At 44.2% G+C, this 16,396-nt stretch overlaps 1 protein-coding gene across 1 annotated transcript in view; it reads right to left on the bottom strand.

The window, feature by feature from the left end:
* LY75 (lymphocyte antigen 75) overlaps positions 1-13,459 on the bottom strand; it is a 192,109-nt gene extending 178,650 nt beyond the window's left edge. Inside the window, exons 1-2 of the mRNA XM_027776510.1 lie at positions 13,283-13,459; positions 7,215-7,586 (exon numbers count right to left, since the gene is read on the bottom strand). Coding sequence (XP_027632311.1) covers positions 7,215-7,586; positions 13,283-13,376 — 466 coding nt within the window. The 5' untranslated portion in view covers positions 13,377-13,459. The remainder of the gene's footprint in view (positions 1-7,214; positions 7,587-13,282) is intronic.
* Positions 13,460-16,396: the final 2,937 nt, after the last annotated feature.

Here is a 16,396-nt window from a genome sequence, read left to right as displayed (position 1 = left end):
GGGATATAGGTTTTCATTTCTCTTTCATAACGGGCCTTGTCCGCCTTTGCCATATCTTCAAACTTTCCTTTCTCTTTAGCAGACATGGTCCTCCACCTCTCTGAGCACTTCTTAGAAAACTCTGAGAAGTTGACTGAAGCATCTGGGTGCTTCTTCTTGTGCTCCTCCTGGCAAGTTTGCACAAAGAATGCATATGATGACATTTTGCCTCTCGGCTTCTTAGGATCTCCTTTGCCCATGTTTAGTTATCTTTCCTCCGCGAGGCACAGAGTCGCCCAGTGCCCGTCCGGCTCTCACTTGCCCCGGCGCTGTCTCTATGGAGCTCAATGTACTGCAATCTAAAACGGCTTTTAAAGAGAGACTTGTTTTCACTTAGGAGAGTCCAATATTGGAGTAAGTTGTATAGTGTAGAAATTAAGGACAGGGATGCTGATGGCTCAGGTCTGGGCTTGAATGCTGGCTCCCCTACTGGCCACTGTGTGCCGTGGGCAAGCTAGCCAATTTCTATTAGCCTTAGTTTCTGCGTTTACAAATTGTAGCTCATAGGACTTACTCAAAGGTCGTTCATGAGGATTCAGTGAGCTAATCCAGATAAAGCTTCATTACTGCAGCGTGAACGAAGAAAGGATCCAGTGACTCTACGTGGGTACCAGAGTACTTCCCCGGAAGGGTCCCTGCCTATGATTAATTTTACATTCCTTTTCTTTTCTTTAGTATGAGCAGGGCCAGAAAACCACTGAGGATGGGCATGGACTTTTGAACCACCTGGGAAATTAGAGAGATGGATAAATAGCTGTGTTGATCAAAGACTGGAGGTAAAACAGAGACTGAGGTGGGGAGGATAGTGGTGGTGGTAATTTGGGTTTATGAAAGAAGAACCAGCTTCAACAGGCAGGCAGTTATAGAGCCAGCCGGCAGCCCATGAGCAGCAGATGTAACTTTTATTTTAATCATTTTCTCTGGTACACACAGAGGACCTAAAAAAGGATCCAATCTCTAATATGCCTGGAAATGCCAGAGCAAGTGCTTAGTACTTATGCTCCTAACAGCCTTCTTGGAAAGGTGTTTGTAAGGACCAGCTAACCCCACACATTCTGTCACCTTTGTGTCTTATTCTCCATTTGTTTAAAACCTTGGTCATGATCAGATCAAATAGCCATTAGGTAAAGCATAGTAGTCGGATCTCACCACCCTTTACCAGGTTATTGGGGTCCCTCAAAATGCTTCACGGATTTGCTTAAAAGTGTGCTTAAGACAGCATTTGATTCCACATCCTTTATTATTTTCAAGTGCTCATCTGACTGAAGTATGAGACTTAATTTAACAGTTTGGAATCTACTGAGCACCAGTATAGCAAAAGGTAAGAATAATCTGGATGTTTTTCTTTGCCAACAATCTTTTAAGAAAACAGTTTTATTTTCCTACATCGCATGAACAGTTTTGCACAGGGTACTTCCGTTAACAAGCATGTTGACCTTATATTTGTGTTGACTTCTTATTTTATCAGGATCCTACTTATTACCTATTTTGTTTCTGACCACACCAGAAACTCCCAGTACTCATGACCAATTTCTCTTCCTATATTACAACTCGGAAAGGACAGTCCCTGCTAATGACTGCTACTCATAGAACCACCAGTTTTTTTTTCCCCAAAAACATTTTGTTTCTGTAGTACAAAGTACTTTTGCACGCATTTCTTTCAGTTGCTTTTTATCATAAACCTGTGAGATCAGTAGGGCAAGTATTACATTTGCGTGTGAAATCCCCTTTTTGCATAGAGTTAAGTGAAACATTGAGCTACTCAGCTGTAACTGTGGGCTCTTATTAGAGTCCTTGACATGGCCACTTTCTCAGGTTTCAAGTTATATTTCATAGCTAAAAACTAGGCTTCAATTAAAAAGCCCTCTTAGTCACACTCTTACGCTTTGAAGAATGATAAACATATGGCAACAACCACCCTGAAGCAGCTAAATTATGCTAACTCTTCACTAAGAGTTTGATGCCCGCACATTCTTTGCTGTTGCTGGTAGACTTCTTAAAAATCATAGTTTTTCTTAGCAGACAGACTTCCTGAAGAGACTCTTCTCTTTGTGTGAATTTGTGGTGATAGCGACTTTAAAATAACAGCTTACTGTGGAATAGGTACAAATTTGTGAGATGGGGTTCTTACATGGAAAGCTAACAGATTAATTTTTTTTCAGTAGCATGAAACTAACTAGCTTCAAATAGTTCGGATACTTCTACAGCTATTCCTCCACTAAGGGTCCATTTCTTCCTCATGATTCACCAAACATTCAAAATATGAAAAGTGCTAGTGAGGTCAAGATATCTTGATGATATAAATGCATATCTGGGTGCTGGTCAAAAGAGGTTCATTCATGAAGTTGATACAACTGAAGATTTGTCTGAGATGGATATGACTCACACAGAGAAGCATTGGAGGAGAGGCAACCAAGGAAATCTGTTAAGTAAATGGGCTTATATTCAAAGTAAATTAAAAAAAAACTTTTTAAAAATTTCACTATAAGGTTCATGTGAGAGAAAGAGAGAGAGAGAGAGAGAGAGAGATTACTGTCCCAGGAAGATAGCCACGCCACAATCCCTCTACTCACAGTCTCCTTGGCCTTTTGACCACACACTCGTACAGCGCCTGCATGATATTCTTTCTTTCTTCTTATTTTTTTAGAATTATTTTGTTTAACTTTATTTATTTATTATTTTTGATTTGACCAGAGAGGGACAGAGAGAGAGGGAAAGTGAGAAAGTGAGCCACCAGGTCCCGGACGCATCTAGTGCCCACTTGCCAGCCCCATGGCCCTGCATGATTTTCAAGCCCCAGGTCTGGGACTTGAACCACACAGTTGGGCAAGTGGGATAAGTTCAGTACCTTAACCTTCATGGCACCTGTTGGCCCCTCAAAGTAAAATTTTTAAAAAATTCTATTAAATTTGTGATAGTGTGTGCATGCAAATAAGAGAGAGAGAGAGAAAAAAAAAGGGAGAGAGAGAAAATGAGAGAGAGAAGCACCTAATCACTCTTTGCTCCCTTTCCTCTAGTCCTCCAGCTCATCAGGATTTTAGGTGCCTGTGAGTTGGGCTTGTTTTGAGCTGACCAGGCTGGAGATGCAAGCTTGTTATCAGCTACGTGGCTTCCAACATTGCAGTCCAGAATGCTATGGACTGCACCACCTAGACTGGGCCAGTAATTTTTTTTAATGTTTCAATAGCCAAGGTAGAAATAAAGAAGCTATATTTGGGGAAGGAATCCCGGTTTTGAGCAGTAGGCTCACCATAGCAAGCTGGATAATTTTGCACTTCACTTTGTTGATACTCAGGCATCTTTCTTCCCTCTGCACAGCTACATAAATAAGGGGTAGAGCAGGTGTGTAGCAGGAGTCTGGAAGAGCAGTCCTAGTGTGAGTCCCTACCTTAGGACAGGGGTCTCTAACCTGAAAACAGGACTTGAAAAAGGAAAAATAGTTGAGACTTAATATTTGGTTAAATTTGAGGAAAGCTGCAAACCCTGGGGTGACCTGCAGATGCCTGATCTAAAGAACTAGGATGTTCCTGTTACCTGGAGAGGCACAGAGGAGCAGTGGCAGGTTTAGACTTGGACTCTAAGCAAGTTAAATCCCAAGGAATGCCTTCACTCGTCAAAACTATACACACCTTTCTTTTTCTTTGCTGTATTGGAAAGGTCAAGAAACACTGCCTATGGGCTCTGCTGGTGGCAGTGTTTCATTCTCTTGGGTGGTGCCTTGCATGGGTTTTTAACCTTTTCTGTGACACTGATCATTTTGGTAGCTGTGTGAAGTTCGTGGATCCCCTTCTCCGAAGAACATTATCAATGCATCAGTAAAAACACATAGGAAAAAAAAACCATGCCGGTTATATGGAAATTAAGACTTTGGGGACTGTGTGGGTTTCAGATGACAACTATGCCCTTCAAAACAACTGGCAGGAGGACAAAAGAGCCTTGTCAAAAAAAAAAAAAAAAAGATCCTTTCTGAACCCTGAACAAATATGATGCAATGAGTTAAGTTCAGTTTGAAAGACATTTGTTTGATACCATATTTCCTTGCAGTTACCAAGTTAGGGGAAGGCTTTGTAGCACACACTTTAAACTTGCCATTATGTGGGATGCAATTGCTGTAAATATAAGCAACCACTGTTAGTTCAGGAGGAAGCTGGCTAGCAGAAACAGATTTGTTCAACTATTCAAAGGACAGGGACTGAAGGAAAGGAAAAACCCTGTTGGTAATTCTGTAATATTTCTCCTTAAAAGTAGAACCTGAAGTTCTTAGGAGCTTTTCTCTATCTTTACTAGGAAACAGAGATTTCCCCACGGAGAAAACCTGGTACAGATAACGGGAAGGATGGGAATGAAGCTGCTATCCTACCTGAGGCCAAATTTAGCTTAAATGAGCTTTAGCAGAAGAGGAATACTTTTAGAAAGTAGTTGTAAGGGTTTTTTTTCACTTTTTAAATATTTACTTATTATCATCATAATCATGTTTATATTACATTGAATCACATTTAACTTTACAGTGTAGTACACGTCTTTTTCCAGAAGGAATACCATGCATACCAGTCAATACAGGGACATTAAAATCCCCATTTCATCATACAATAGCTTTTCATTATTTTTCCCGATCACTATTATAATTGGAATAATAATAATAGCTTTTTAAAAAAGAATTGTTTAATTTTACTTATGATTTTTATTTCTTAATTTGGCGAGAGAGAGAGAGACAGAGACAGAGACAGAGAGAAAGAGAAAGTGAGAAAGCAAGCTGCTAGGTATAGGACTCACACCCTGGCTGGCTATGTGGGAGTCCAGCACCTTAACCACCATGCCACCTGGCAGCCTCAGCAATTGTAAGTTTTTAAAGAAAAACAAGAGTAATATAATAAGACTTAGATAACTATATATGTCAACAGTTAATGTAATTTAAAACAATATAATACAAAAAGGAGTTGTTTAGGTGATAGTTACATTTAATGGTTTAAAAATTAACCTACTCATTCCTTGTAAACCAGTAAATCTACTGCAATCCAGTTCATAGTCAGCTCCCCCAATGACAACATCATGTACATTTCCCCCCACATTTTAATTTATTTGTTTATTTTTAGCTTATTATAAGATGCATGCACTTGCTGAAGAGAGAAAGTCAGGGAAAAGGAGAAAGCTTCTTTCAGGGGAAATAGTCATGGTGCAATCTCTTCCCCATTTCCTCTTGGGATTCTGGGCATGCACACACATGTGCTCAGTGTGATTTTTAAGCCACCAGGTCTGGGACTTGAATCTGTGCAGTCAGCCATTTGGAATCCAGCTGCCTTAACCTCCACACCATCTGCTGGTCCCAGGTACTTTTAAAAAAATATGTAATTGAGAAAAATTCACTTTTTAAAATTGTCAGAGGGCATGTACACTTGTCAGAGAGAGAGAGAGAGAGAGAGAGAGAGAGAGAGAGAGAGAATGAGGTATGGTCACGCTGCATTCCTTTTTCCTTCCTTTCTCTATCTCATCTGGACCTTTCTTATCTCATCTGGATTTTGGGCATGCATCCACATGTGCCTGGCATGGTTTTTAAGCTACCACGGCCTGAATTCAAACTGGTCAGCTGTGTGGAATCTGGCTTTCTATGCATGATGCTTAACTGTTATGCTATGTGTCCAGTCCAAAAATCCATTCTTAAATTGCTGAACACAAACATCAATGTAGGGCAAGCCATTCCAAAAATGAAAATAAATACACTTATATACTTAAAATTTTCTTATTATATCAAAATTTGTAGGCAAAAAAGAGTGCATTTCATTTTCTTGCTCTCTCTCTCTCTCTTTTAATTTAGAATAAGACTGACATTATAAGATTGTTTGATTTTTATGCTGTAGGAAGGATTTCCTGTTAATCTATTTCCTTTCCTCTAGAGTTCAGTCATCATAGGAATTACATAGAGTGTATAAACAGTTGTGGGAAAATGGAATTAAAGTACACTTTTTCTTTCTTTCTTTTTCTTTTTCTTTTGAGAGGTTTTTGCTATAGGATGTGTGCACTTGCCAGAAAGACAGAGAGACAGAAAGCGAGAAATCATCCCCAGGGAGGATGGCCACTCTGTAGTCCCTTTTCTTCCATTCTCCTCTTGGGATCTTGGGCACACATGCACATGCGCCTGGTGTGAGTTTAAGTCACTGGGTCCGGGGCTTGAACCGCGGTCAACTACATGGGAGTCCAGTGACATAGCCATTACACCAAATGCTGGTCCCAGAATTAAAGTACACATTTATTTTGGTGCAAACATTTTTTATGTCCATGCATAGTTTTTTTTTATGATATGCATTTTTCCATGTGCTTTGTAAAAAAGTTTGTTTTCTTCACAATGGAGAGCACATGTGCACACACAGGAGAGGAAAAGAGGACTGAGAGAGAGAGAAAAGCTTCAACAAGTCTCATCATACTGTATGATTCCCTTTCCCTGGCCCTCCAGTTCCTCAGGATCTTGGGCATCTGTGTACATGCCTGCCTGGCATGATTTCAGCCTGACCTGGAGGATCCAAACCTGCAGCGGGCCACGTGGCTCCTAGCACTGCAGTTCAGTTTGCTACCAACTCTGTCTCCTAGCTGACCTCCATAAACTTTTTTTTGAGAGGTTTTTCGCTATAGGGCGCGTGCGCTCACCAGACAGAGAGAGAGAAAGCAAGAAATCACTCTCCAGGGGGGATGGTCACGCCGCAATCCCTTCTCCTCCATTCTCCTCTCGGGATCTTGGGCATGCACGCACACGCACCCGGCGTGAGATTTAAGTCACCAGGTCTGGGACACGAACCACGGTCGACTACGTGGGAATCCAGCGACATAGCCATTACGCTAACTGCTGGTTCCCAACCTCCATAAACTTTTTGAAGTCCTGTCATATGCTCAGATATCAGGCAAGTTTCAAATCCCCAGTCTATCACAACATGTGTGACCTCTGACAAGGCACTTAACCTGTTCTGGCCTTACCTGTGAAGGAGGCAGGTGGGGGATGCATACCACTGACCTTACAGGTGTATGGTGAGACTATAGCCCAAGGAAACTTCACAGGGCCTGGAACTGAAGAGATTGCTTACCGCCCTTACCAGCGTATGACTTAGTTTTCACTCAGCTGTGCATATGCAGTGCCATATTTAACAAGCACAGCAGTCAATGGGTCAGAGTCCTGCTCCAGTACTCACCATGGTAAGGCTGGTCACAAAGGCTTTCCTCTGAGCCTCCTTTCTTCCAGACATCAGATGTATTTGTAGTTGCTATGGCATGTCCATCCTTCAGAGCCAGCCTGTACTGGGCAGCACCGTACAGAGAGTGGTGCTCACATTTCCACCACAGCATGGCACTGGAGTCACAGCTGAACATTCTTAAGGATTCCGCAGGCTTGGTAATGTCTAGGCCAAGGCACTTCTGCGATTGCAAATGAAAGAGCCGATGTTGGGACACCCACTTCCATAACATGTCCTTAGTTTCATCACAATCTTCTGCCACTATCCAGCCATACAGTGGCTTAATGCACTTGCCGGTGTTTTCATTGACGATGGTGAATGGATCATTACCTGGGTCAAGACAGACAGTGAAGGAAGACATTTCAGGATTCTGAATTATGTGGTCACTGTGTCTTCTTTTTTTGGAGAGGTTTTTGCTACAGGGTGTGTGCGTTCATCAGAAAGACAGAGAGAGACAGAGAGACAGAAAATGAGAAATCACCCCCCAGTGGGGATGGCCACACCACAATCCCTTTTCCTCCATTCTCCTCTTGGGATCTTGAGCACGCACGCACATGTGCCCAGTGCGAGTTTAAGCCACCGGGTCTGGGACTCGAACTGCGGTCACCTACATGGGAGTCCAGTGACACAGTCATTACACCAACTGCTGGTCCCTGGTCACTGTGTCTTGATCTCTGCTTGCTCAGGAGAGTCAGGGAACCACCAGACTGTTTTCCCCCCCACTCCCCCAGGTGTTATAAACTGCAACATACTATGTAAGGTAGGACCGCAGTAGCTGGAGAGGCAGCCCAGTGTGGGGTGAGAGCACAGGCTCTGGGACTAGTCTGCCTGGATTCATTTTCTGCCTCTGTGAAAAGTCATGCTTTTTTTCTCACTCTCTGTTCCTTTCCCCTGATCCAAGTACATATTCAACTGTCTGTGCTCCAGTGTCTACAACCAGGCTATCGTGGCCAGGCAAAAGGAGATTTGCTTAAAGACCATCTCCCCCAGAGGTGGATTTGTGGACCTCACTGAGATGTCTTAGAGGAGACAGGGAGACTTCTGAAGGGGCAGAAGTAAAACAAAACTGAGAAGAAATGAAGATCTGAGTTCTGAAGGGGCAGAACACCAGTGGCCAGCTCTACCATAGCACCTCCAGGAAGGTGACAGGACCTGGGGAGAGACTGGAAGCATTAATTAGATAACCTGGGGAGGCCAAACCCTGAGCTCTAGAAATTACCTGAGCCACTGGATTCAAAGTCCAGTGGGTTTGGATGCTAGTAAATTCAGAAGCAGTCAGCAGGAGACAAAAACTAAAAGAATGACCTCCCAGAATGTTCCCCTGGCACTGCACGTGATCTGAGGAACATCCCAATGACAGAAATTAAAGTTCTGCCTGCCTGGTGGAATAGGACCGCAAAATCAAATTTAATGTGATGTTTTGAAAATAAAGCAAGGCACTATTTCTCGCATTCCTGAATCTGTGAAGCAAGAATCACATCTATTATAACAAACTATAACTGAACAACTTGATCATAATTTTACAAAATAAAAAAAAATCAAGTTATAGTACAAATCATCATGTTGAGGTGAAAAGTTGAAATATTTTAGACAAGTTTAAAAAAATCACTGTCAATGAACCAAAGTTCAGAAGAAGGACCTATAAAATTTTTGTTCCCAAAAGACACTTTCATTTTGATGTCAGTTTCACAATCATTCATCTTTATCAACACTAACTGCCCTTTTTAGTTATACTTCACAGGCCTTCAGAGTTAAAAATTCTCATACTGGGGTGTGGAGACTTGAGGGGAAATTTTATCATGTAAATAATAACAATAAAATTAAGCCTGACTGTAGCTTTAACTTGAGATGGAATTTTTTTTTTTTTGCTGTTTTAAATAACAGTGCAGCAAAAATAGGAACAACAGCAACAAAATCCTGTAAAGTTCTAAGTTATTTCTGTTTTTGAGCCAGAGTTTTAAAACAAGGTCCGGGAACCAGCAGTTAGCGTAATGGCTATGTCGCTGGACTCCCACATAGTCGACCACGTTCGTGTCCTGGACCCGGTGGCTTAAAACTCACACCGGGCGCGTGTGCGTGCGTGCCCAAGATCCCGAGAGGAGAACGGAGGAGAAGGGATTGCGGCGTGACCATCCCCCCTGGGGGGTGATTTCTTGCTTTCTGTCTCTATGTCTCTCTCTCTCTGTCTGGCGAGCACACGCGCCCTATAGTGAAAAAACCTCTCAAACAAAACAAAACAAAACCAAAACCAAACCAAAACAAACAAACAAAAAAACAAGGTTGCAGCAAGGTAGGTTTGCCATGGCAGTTTCCACCCCTCACTCTTTCTTCTTTGACATCCCACTGCCATTCTCTCTGTGATGGACAAGGTTTGGAGGCTAGTCAACAGACATAAAAAAACTAATCTCTTTTAAGATTACCACTCACATTATCTTTAATGCTCTTCTCCCACATACTCCATGGTAATACTCAGACCCCTGACCTACCACTATTCTTTCTCTCCAAAATTAATCTCGTGTTTAGAGTATCAGGAATTATGGCAGAAAAGAGAAGTCTGTTCTTGCAGGAAACATGGCCACCACTCTTGTTGGAAACTTGCCCTCTCCTGTGCTGTTGTCTCAATGATGACTTTCCTGGGCACTCTGCTCTGTGCTCTTTGTCACCAAACAGGAGACTTGGGCAAGCAGCAGCTTTGCCTTCTTTTGCACTTAGGAGTATTCTAGATTTTGTAAGCAGTCTTTGCAGAATCCAGTGGATTAGTTATAGCTCTTAGTACAGTGGAAAGAGCAGTGGAATAAGGAGTCAGGACCCCTCGGAGGGAGACCTTCTCCTGCCCTTGGTTAGCTGAGAGAACTAGGGGGAAGTCACCTAATCTCCCAGAGTCTTTATATGCCCAAGTACAAGATGAAAACAATGGAGTATAAGATAGCGAAAATCAAGATCACAGCAAAGGTTAGGTCCATTCTATATTGTTTTTGAACAGATGTTCACAACTTCATTTTTTTGTGCCAGTACCAGTAGCATTTCATGTCCTCATTGCATCGGGTATGTGCACTTAGGTGACAATGCTGCTTTGTAAATATTCCTGGTAGAGAAAAAAATTATTCTTTTCCACTTTATACACATTTTACTTCTGGGACACCTGTGGATTTAACCTGAAAGGAACTCTGAAAGACTACAGGAGAGGTGTGGAGTAGCATGAAGTAGCTTTGTTAAAGAGGGGTTGCTAAGCTTCTGAACAAATCACAGCATCTTTGAATGCAGACACTACCATCAGGCAAACCCATGTTTGAACCAAGTATTTGCAATATCAATGTTTGATATTTACAGTGCTTACTTAACATGGGTAATTATTGATATGATTTAATGAAACTTGTTTTTAGCCTTCATATATAATGTATGTGTAGTCATTCATACATAATTCATTAGCTATGGAGAGTTTTATCCTCTCCTGGTCTTTTCCCTTATTTTTCTCTAACCCAGCAGGAACTCTTTATTCTGCTTCAGCCTTGTGACTCTATGGGGTGGTAGGTTAAAGGGTGGGAAGAAGGACTTGAGAAAGTGTGAAAATAATTCCTTATTTAGAAAAAAATTGTTATAGCAGTTATTTATTTTAATCTATTGCATGTGAAAAGGCAATGATAGGGCAAGTTATAAAACAGATTATTTACTGATAGCATTATATTGCACATTGTTTACTTTATAACTTTACAATGGACCTCAATGGAATTTGAATGTTTACCTCTTAGTATAATATTGAGACAACTCTAAAAGGTAGTGGTTGATGAAAAGAAGCTTCATCATTCCTAGCAGCACTTTTTATATATTTCATTTTATAGAAATATCCACTGGTGTTGAGAGAAAATGGCAAAGTAGCATTATTATAAATTGAAAGTGGATTTTTAGTGTTTCCACAGCCATCAAAGGAAAATGATCTCTCTCGGTGTTTTCTTATTGTCTGACCACTAAATAACTCCTGTCTTACAAGTCTAGATCAAAGAACTTTTCACATTCCAAAGAGAAACTGGCTGTCGACGTCTTATAATCTCAAATGGAGAAGGAAATGGTTTAGGAAGGCAGGCAGATGAAGATGGCAGCATTTATAGTTTCAGGGAACTTCCATAGCTCACACTGTTAAGCCTTTGGTAGACTCTACCATGTGTGCAGCATGTACAGGTGAGCTAAAAGAGAATCAGAAGTCTAGGTTTGCTAGTTCAAAAACAGATCCTGAAGGAACAGTCAGGTTCATGGCAGTCTACCAGGAATCAGAAAGTCACTGAGCACAGATCCAGTGGTATGGGTTGGGAGTGGCTTACTTCAAGCTGCTCATTTTCCAAGGAGGCAAAAAAAGCAAACTAATCACTTGGCGTCTCCTCAAGGACATAGAAGCCACATAGAAGCCCTCCTTCAGCATCTGGGTGACAAAGACCACCTGCACAAGCTAGCTGTGTGCATGTGACGAGGTGCACACCATCCCTAGCACAGTGAAGCTGACACGCTGCCAAACAAGCGGCCCAAGTGGCTGAGGCTCCAACTTCCAGTACTTCCCCTACTAAGGCCAGTCTGGTCCAATGGTGAGAGAAAGCTGACCACAGTGGCTAGAGGAGAGAGGCAGGATGCAGGACAAGGAATAAGTACCGGGAACCTAGAGCAGGCAGAATAATTAAACCTAGGGCTCTTTGCTTTGGGTTGGCTTAGAAAAGGCAGGACTTGTAGAGATGGCAAGAATTAAGGACATTTTGAATTTTAAGGAAGAGATAAAATAGGTTTAAAGCAGATGTAGAAGGAAACCAAGAGGTTAGTGAGGAAGGTTCGTTTTTACTGCAATTATTGAATAATTGTGAAAATTTTCTCCTTGGACTGCGAGCAGGCAGAATAAAAATCTCACAGCAATAAAGGACTGTATTATTAACAGCTCTTTGGGTAGTTCCCAGGATAGATGGTCAAAGAAGAATCAAGTGTGAATCCGAGCCATGTCCACGAAGAGGTTCTTGATATAGATAAGAATGATGTCACTGCACTCCTCAGAAACCTCTTCCCATCACTGTGGGTAGAAGGTCTAAACCAGAAGGCAACTTAGCTTAGCTGCAAAGAAAATAAGACCCACAAAACAATTGAACGTTTTTCTAGAACTGCCTTGATCATCTTTTACTTCCTTTTTCCAGCGAGATAACATTTCGAGGTGGTGGGTGGGGACAGCCCATAGATCGCTCAGCTGCAGCCTGAACACGAGGAACAAAGTCCTGGGCACACCTTCTGCTAAGGCAGGAGAGAAAGTAAAAGCAGAGCCGGGCCGCTGCCAGGGGAGAGGGTGGCTGGACTACCCTGAGCGTTCCCGCCGGCGTCTGCTCCCGGTCCCGCGTCCACAGCGCCGGGCGCGGTCCCCAAGGAAGCGACCCAGAGCGCGGAGGCGTTTGGCGCTGATCAGTCAGTTAAGGAAAAGGGGTCGCTGGTCTAGGTGGTGGGGAAGGGCATCAAAGCACTCCCGATCAGGCCAGTCTGGGAGCAGATAGCTTCACCTCACTTCCTTTTTGATGTGCACCCTGGGTGAAGGGAAGTCGGGGAGTCAGGCTCTGGGCGTAAAGCACTTCTTGACATTGAGTGGCCAAGATAACCCAGAGACGGAGGGAGCGAGAACCGGCGGGATAGGACATGGGGGTAGATGGGGAGCCCCAAACGCCAGAAAAGCATCAATTTAGAGAAGAGACGACGAGGAAGGGACGAGGGAACCGTCCAGAAAAGACTCATCGCGCCACTTCTATGTCGGACCCCCAGTCCCCTCAGCGCCTGCAAGGCTTTGCCCTCTCACACCTCCCCGCGCCCTCCTCCTGGACCCCCGAGGGCAACCGAGCCCCTTCCCCTAGACCTGCCCCTTGGTTCTGTTGTCCAGGTCCCTGAGCGAAGCAGCGGCGACAGGCATGGCCGGGGGTGCGGGTGGGGTGGTCGTGGTGGTGCTGGGGTAGAATCAGCAGACCTGACGTGTCGTTGCCCCCAGTCGTCCGACAGGGAGACGCGCCCACCGTTACCTGCGTGGCCAGAGGGCTCCGCAAGCCCAAAGCACCCGAGGAGCAGCACGAGGAGCCCCGCCGCGCGGCAAGGGGTGGCCCAGCACGTCCTCATCCTGAGCGGGCCCGAGCAGTCCGACCCGGCCCTCGGGCGCGCGCGGGACCCTCCCCGCCTGCTGAGCCCAGACTGCTAGCCAGGCCCTGGCGGGGGCCTCCGCGGGCGCCTCCGCGGGCGCCCAGGCTCCACCTCCGCCACCCCGGCCAATCAGACGTGCGACTCCTCGGCCCGGGGCGGGGCGGGCGGGTGGAGGAAATGAAGGGAGGGGGAGCTCGGACACCTGCCGGAGGTGGGACCCGCGAGGGGGCTGCAAGCTGCGAGGGTCACTGGATAGGGTCCCGGCCCTCTTCTCTTCATCAGCATAGTTGGGAGGTGGGGCACTTGCTAGGACTTGGCACCGCCCTTGGGTAGGTTCGCTTGGTTTAGGAACTTGCCGTCTGCCTGGTTCACCGCAGTCAGGGATTACTTCATTCCACAGCCTGGCTGGAAAAGCACCCACACTCCCTCACACCCCAGAAGGGGGAAATACTCACCGTCATATGGCCACTGCAGCCAAACCAAAGAATTCAGTCGTCCTTGGCAATGACTCGGGTGTTTCGATAGGACAAACACAGGTGAGATAATGGTACACTGCAGCTGGACTGCACTCGTTAAAGAAGTTTCAATCAAGAGTTATCCGAGGGACGTTGCAGTAGTACTTCCAAAGATGATTTAGAATTTATAAACATTTGACCTGTGCAAGTATGCTCTATTGGGAGTAACTTATTATCAATAGTAATAATACAGTAGAAACGTGCAAAGCTGCCCCCAAAGAGAAATCGCCAGTCTCACTGCTCTCTTCCCATGGACACCACTATTTTATAAATAGGCCAATTTCCTAATGACTTGAATTACCTGGCTTTGACCATCTTATATTGCTAAGCCTCATGTTTACTGAGCATACCATGAGTACTTAGGATACGTTTTTTTTGGAGAGGTTTTTGCTATAGGGCGCATGCGGTCGCCGGAAAGAAAGAGAAAGACAGAGAAATAGAAAGTGAGAAATCACCCCCGAGAGGGGATGGCCATGCGGCAATCCCTTCTCCTCCAATCTCCTCTCGTGATCTTGGGCACGCACGCACCCACACCCTGTGTGATTTTTTGCCACCAGGTCCAGGACTCCAACGGCAGTCAGCTATATGGGAGTTCAGCGACATAGCCATTACGCTAACTGCTGGTCCCTTAGGATACTTTTTATCTCTGCTCCCCAAGATTGAATGTTTCCATGAAGATGTGTGGTCTGGATTACAGTCCTTGATTCCAGCTGCGCAGGCCTCACTACGGCTTCCACACCTACCCTGGCTCTGTGCTCTCCCAGGGCTGGGTAGATACAGTAAACCCCACCATACGAACTGGGCGCCTCATGAAATAGGAGTGTGAAAAGACAGTATCTTTGCCCTTTCACACTGAGTCCTGGAGGGCAGCAAGGGACACACAGCGACTCAGGGCAGAGTGAGCAGGGATACTCAGAAGACCTTCCAGGAATGCATTATTTCAACTGGGCCTGAAAAATGCGTAAGGGTTCAAGCAGGTAGAGCTGAAAGAAGAAAACAGTAATAGAACAATACAAAGTGGGGTCACAAAACAGTCAAGAGTTCATTGTAGCTGCCCAACAGCGTGCAATGTGTATGTGCGTGTGTGTGTGTGTGTGTGAGGAAAATGGTTGTGGGGGGGGGTGCTAAGCAGAAAGGTGAGTTGTGGCTTTTTTGTTGAGTTGTGGCTATTTTGTGGAGGACCTTGAGTATGATATTGAAGACTTTAACTTTGCTCTCTAAGGCATGGACAGTGGAAGGTTCTGAGTAAGAGAACCTGCCACCAATCTGATCCCCTCTGTATCTGGAACTGCAGTTCCTGTCCAGCTTGGAGGTCCTTGGGGGACAGTGGTCTTGTCTTGTTGTCCTGTCCCCAACACTGAGCACAAGCCCTATCCCTGAGTGTTCTCTGAATAAGGGTTAAGCTTAATTAAGAAATCAGTTCCTAGAGCCATCACCTTAGCCTAGAGCCATGTGAGTTCCTGCTTGCATTATATTGCAAAATTTCTCCAATGGCCTCCTTGCCAACAGATATTAACCTCTGTGGCAAATGAATCTTAAACACATTGTTCTACTGTTCTACTCAAATCATTTCTGTGTTATCTGCTTACAGCAGAGATTCCTTATTGGGAATTCAGAGGGATTTTGAACCCCTGAAAGTGTATGCATTTTTATAAATGTATTTGTTTTGATGTGAGGGACCTATGGCTTTCATGAGTCTTAAAGAAACCCATGATACAAAAAGAAAACTCCGTCTGAGATAAGGCAAATCCCTCTGTGATCTGACCTTTTAACTCCCTTCTCCCGCCGTCCCCTGGTTCCAGCAACCTGTCTGACCCTGCCTTGCCTTTTCCTATCTGCCAGCATGTTTGCATTCAGCTACTTCTTTCCCTCATCCCTTGTCTTAGTTCCATCCTTCAAATTTCTACTTAAATCCTACATTTTATGTAAAAGGTTTCCATGCAAGGCCCTAGCCCTTGGGAGTACCTGTCCTCCAAACATCCACACTGTATAATAGTGTACATTCTGTTCACTTGGCATTTAACTTGTATAACCTCCTGCTGCTATTTTTTCTCTAGGGACACATGCACTGAAACCCTGCCTAGGTTATAGATCCTCAACAAATATTTATTGTCAGTGGGGACAATAGAAAGCAGTGTATCCTTCATGGCTCACTTTGAATGTCACTTTCTTAAAGAAATCTTTCTTGACCCTGTAGTCTAGATGAGCTTCCTCTGAGACAGGTTCTCAAGGAAGCCCACTTTTTTTTTTCCCAGATAGCACTTAGCACAGCTAGATTAAATAATTTTGTGCTTGCTCCTTTGTTTAATGTCCAGGCTGCAGGATCCATGAAAGCAGTGACTATTCTCCTTTATTCACTTTTATGCCCCTAGTAGCTGGCACATGATTTGCTGGGATGAATAAAGAGATATAGTAAAGGCCTCACAAATGGTGCAGACAACAGGAGGTGGAGGCATTCAAAATAGGGGGACAGCAGCCAGCAGG

Source organism: Tupaia chinensis, unplaced genomic scaffold (assembly GCF_000334495.1).
Source record: "Tupaia chinensis unplaced genomic scaffold, TupChi_1.0 Scaffold000674_2, whole genome shotgun sequence".
In the NCBI taxonomy this organism is placed as follows: domain Eukaryota; kingdom Metazoa; phylum Chordata; class Mammalia; order Scandentia; family Tupaiidae; genus Tupaia; species Tupaia belangeri.
The sequence above is the reverse complement of the archived record's forward strand: the minus strand, read 5'-3'. Positions and strand labels throughout refer to the sequence as shown.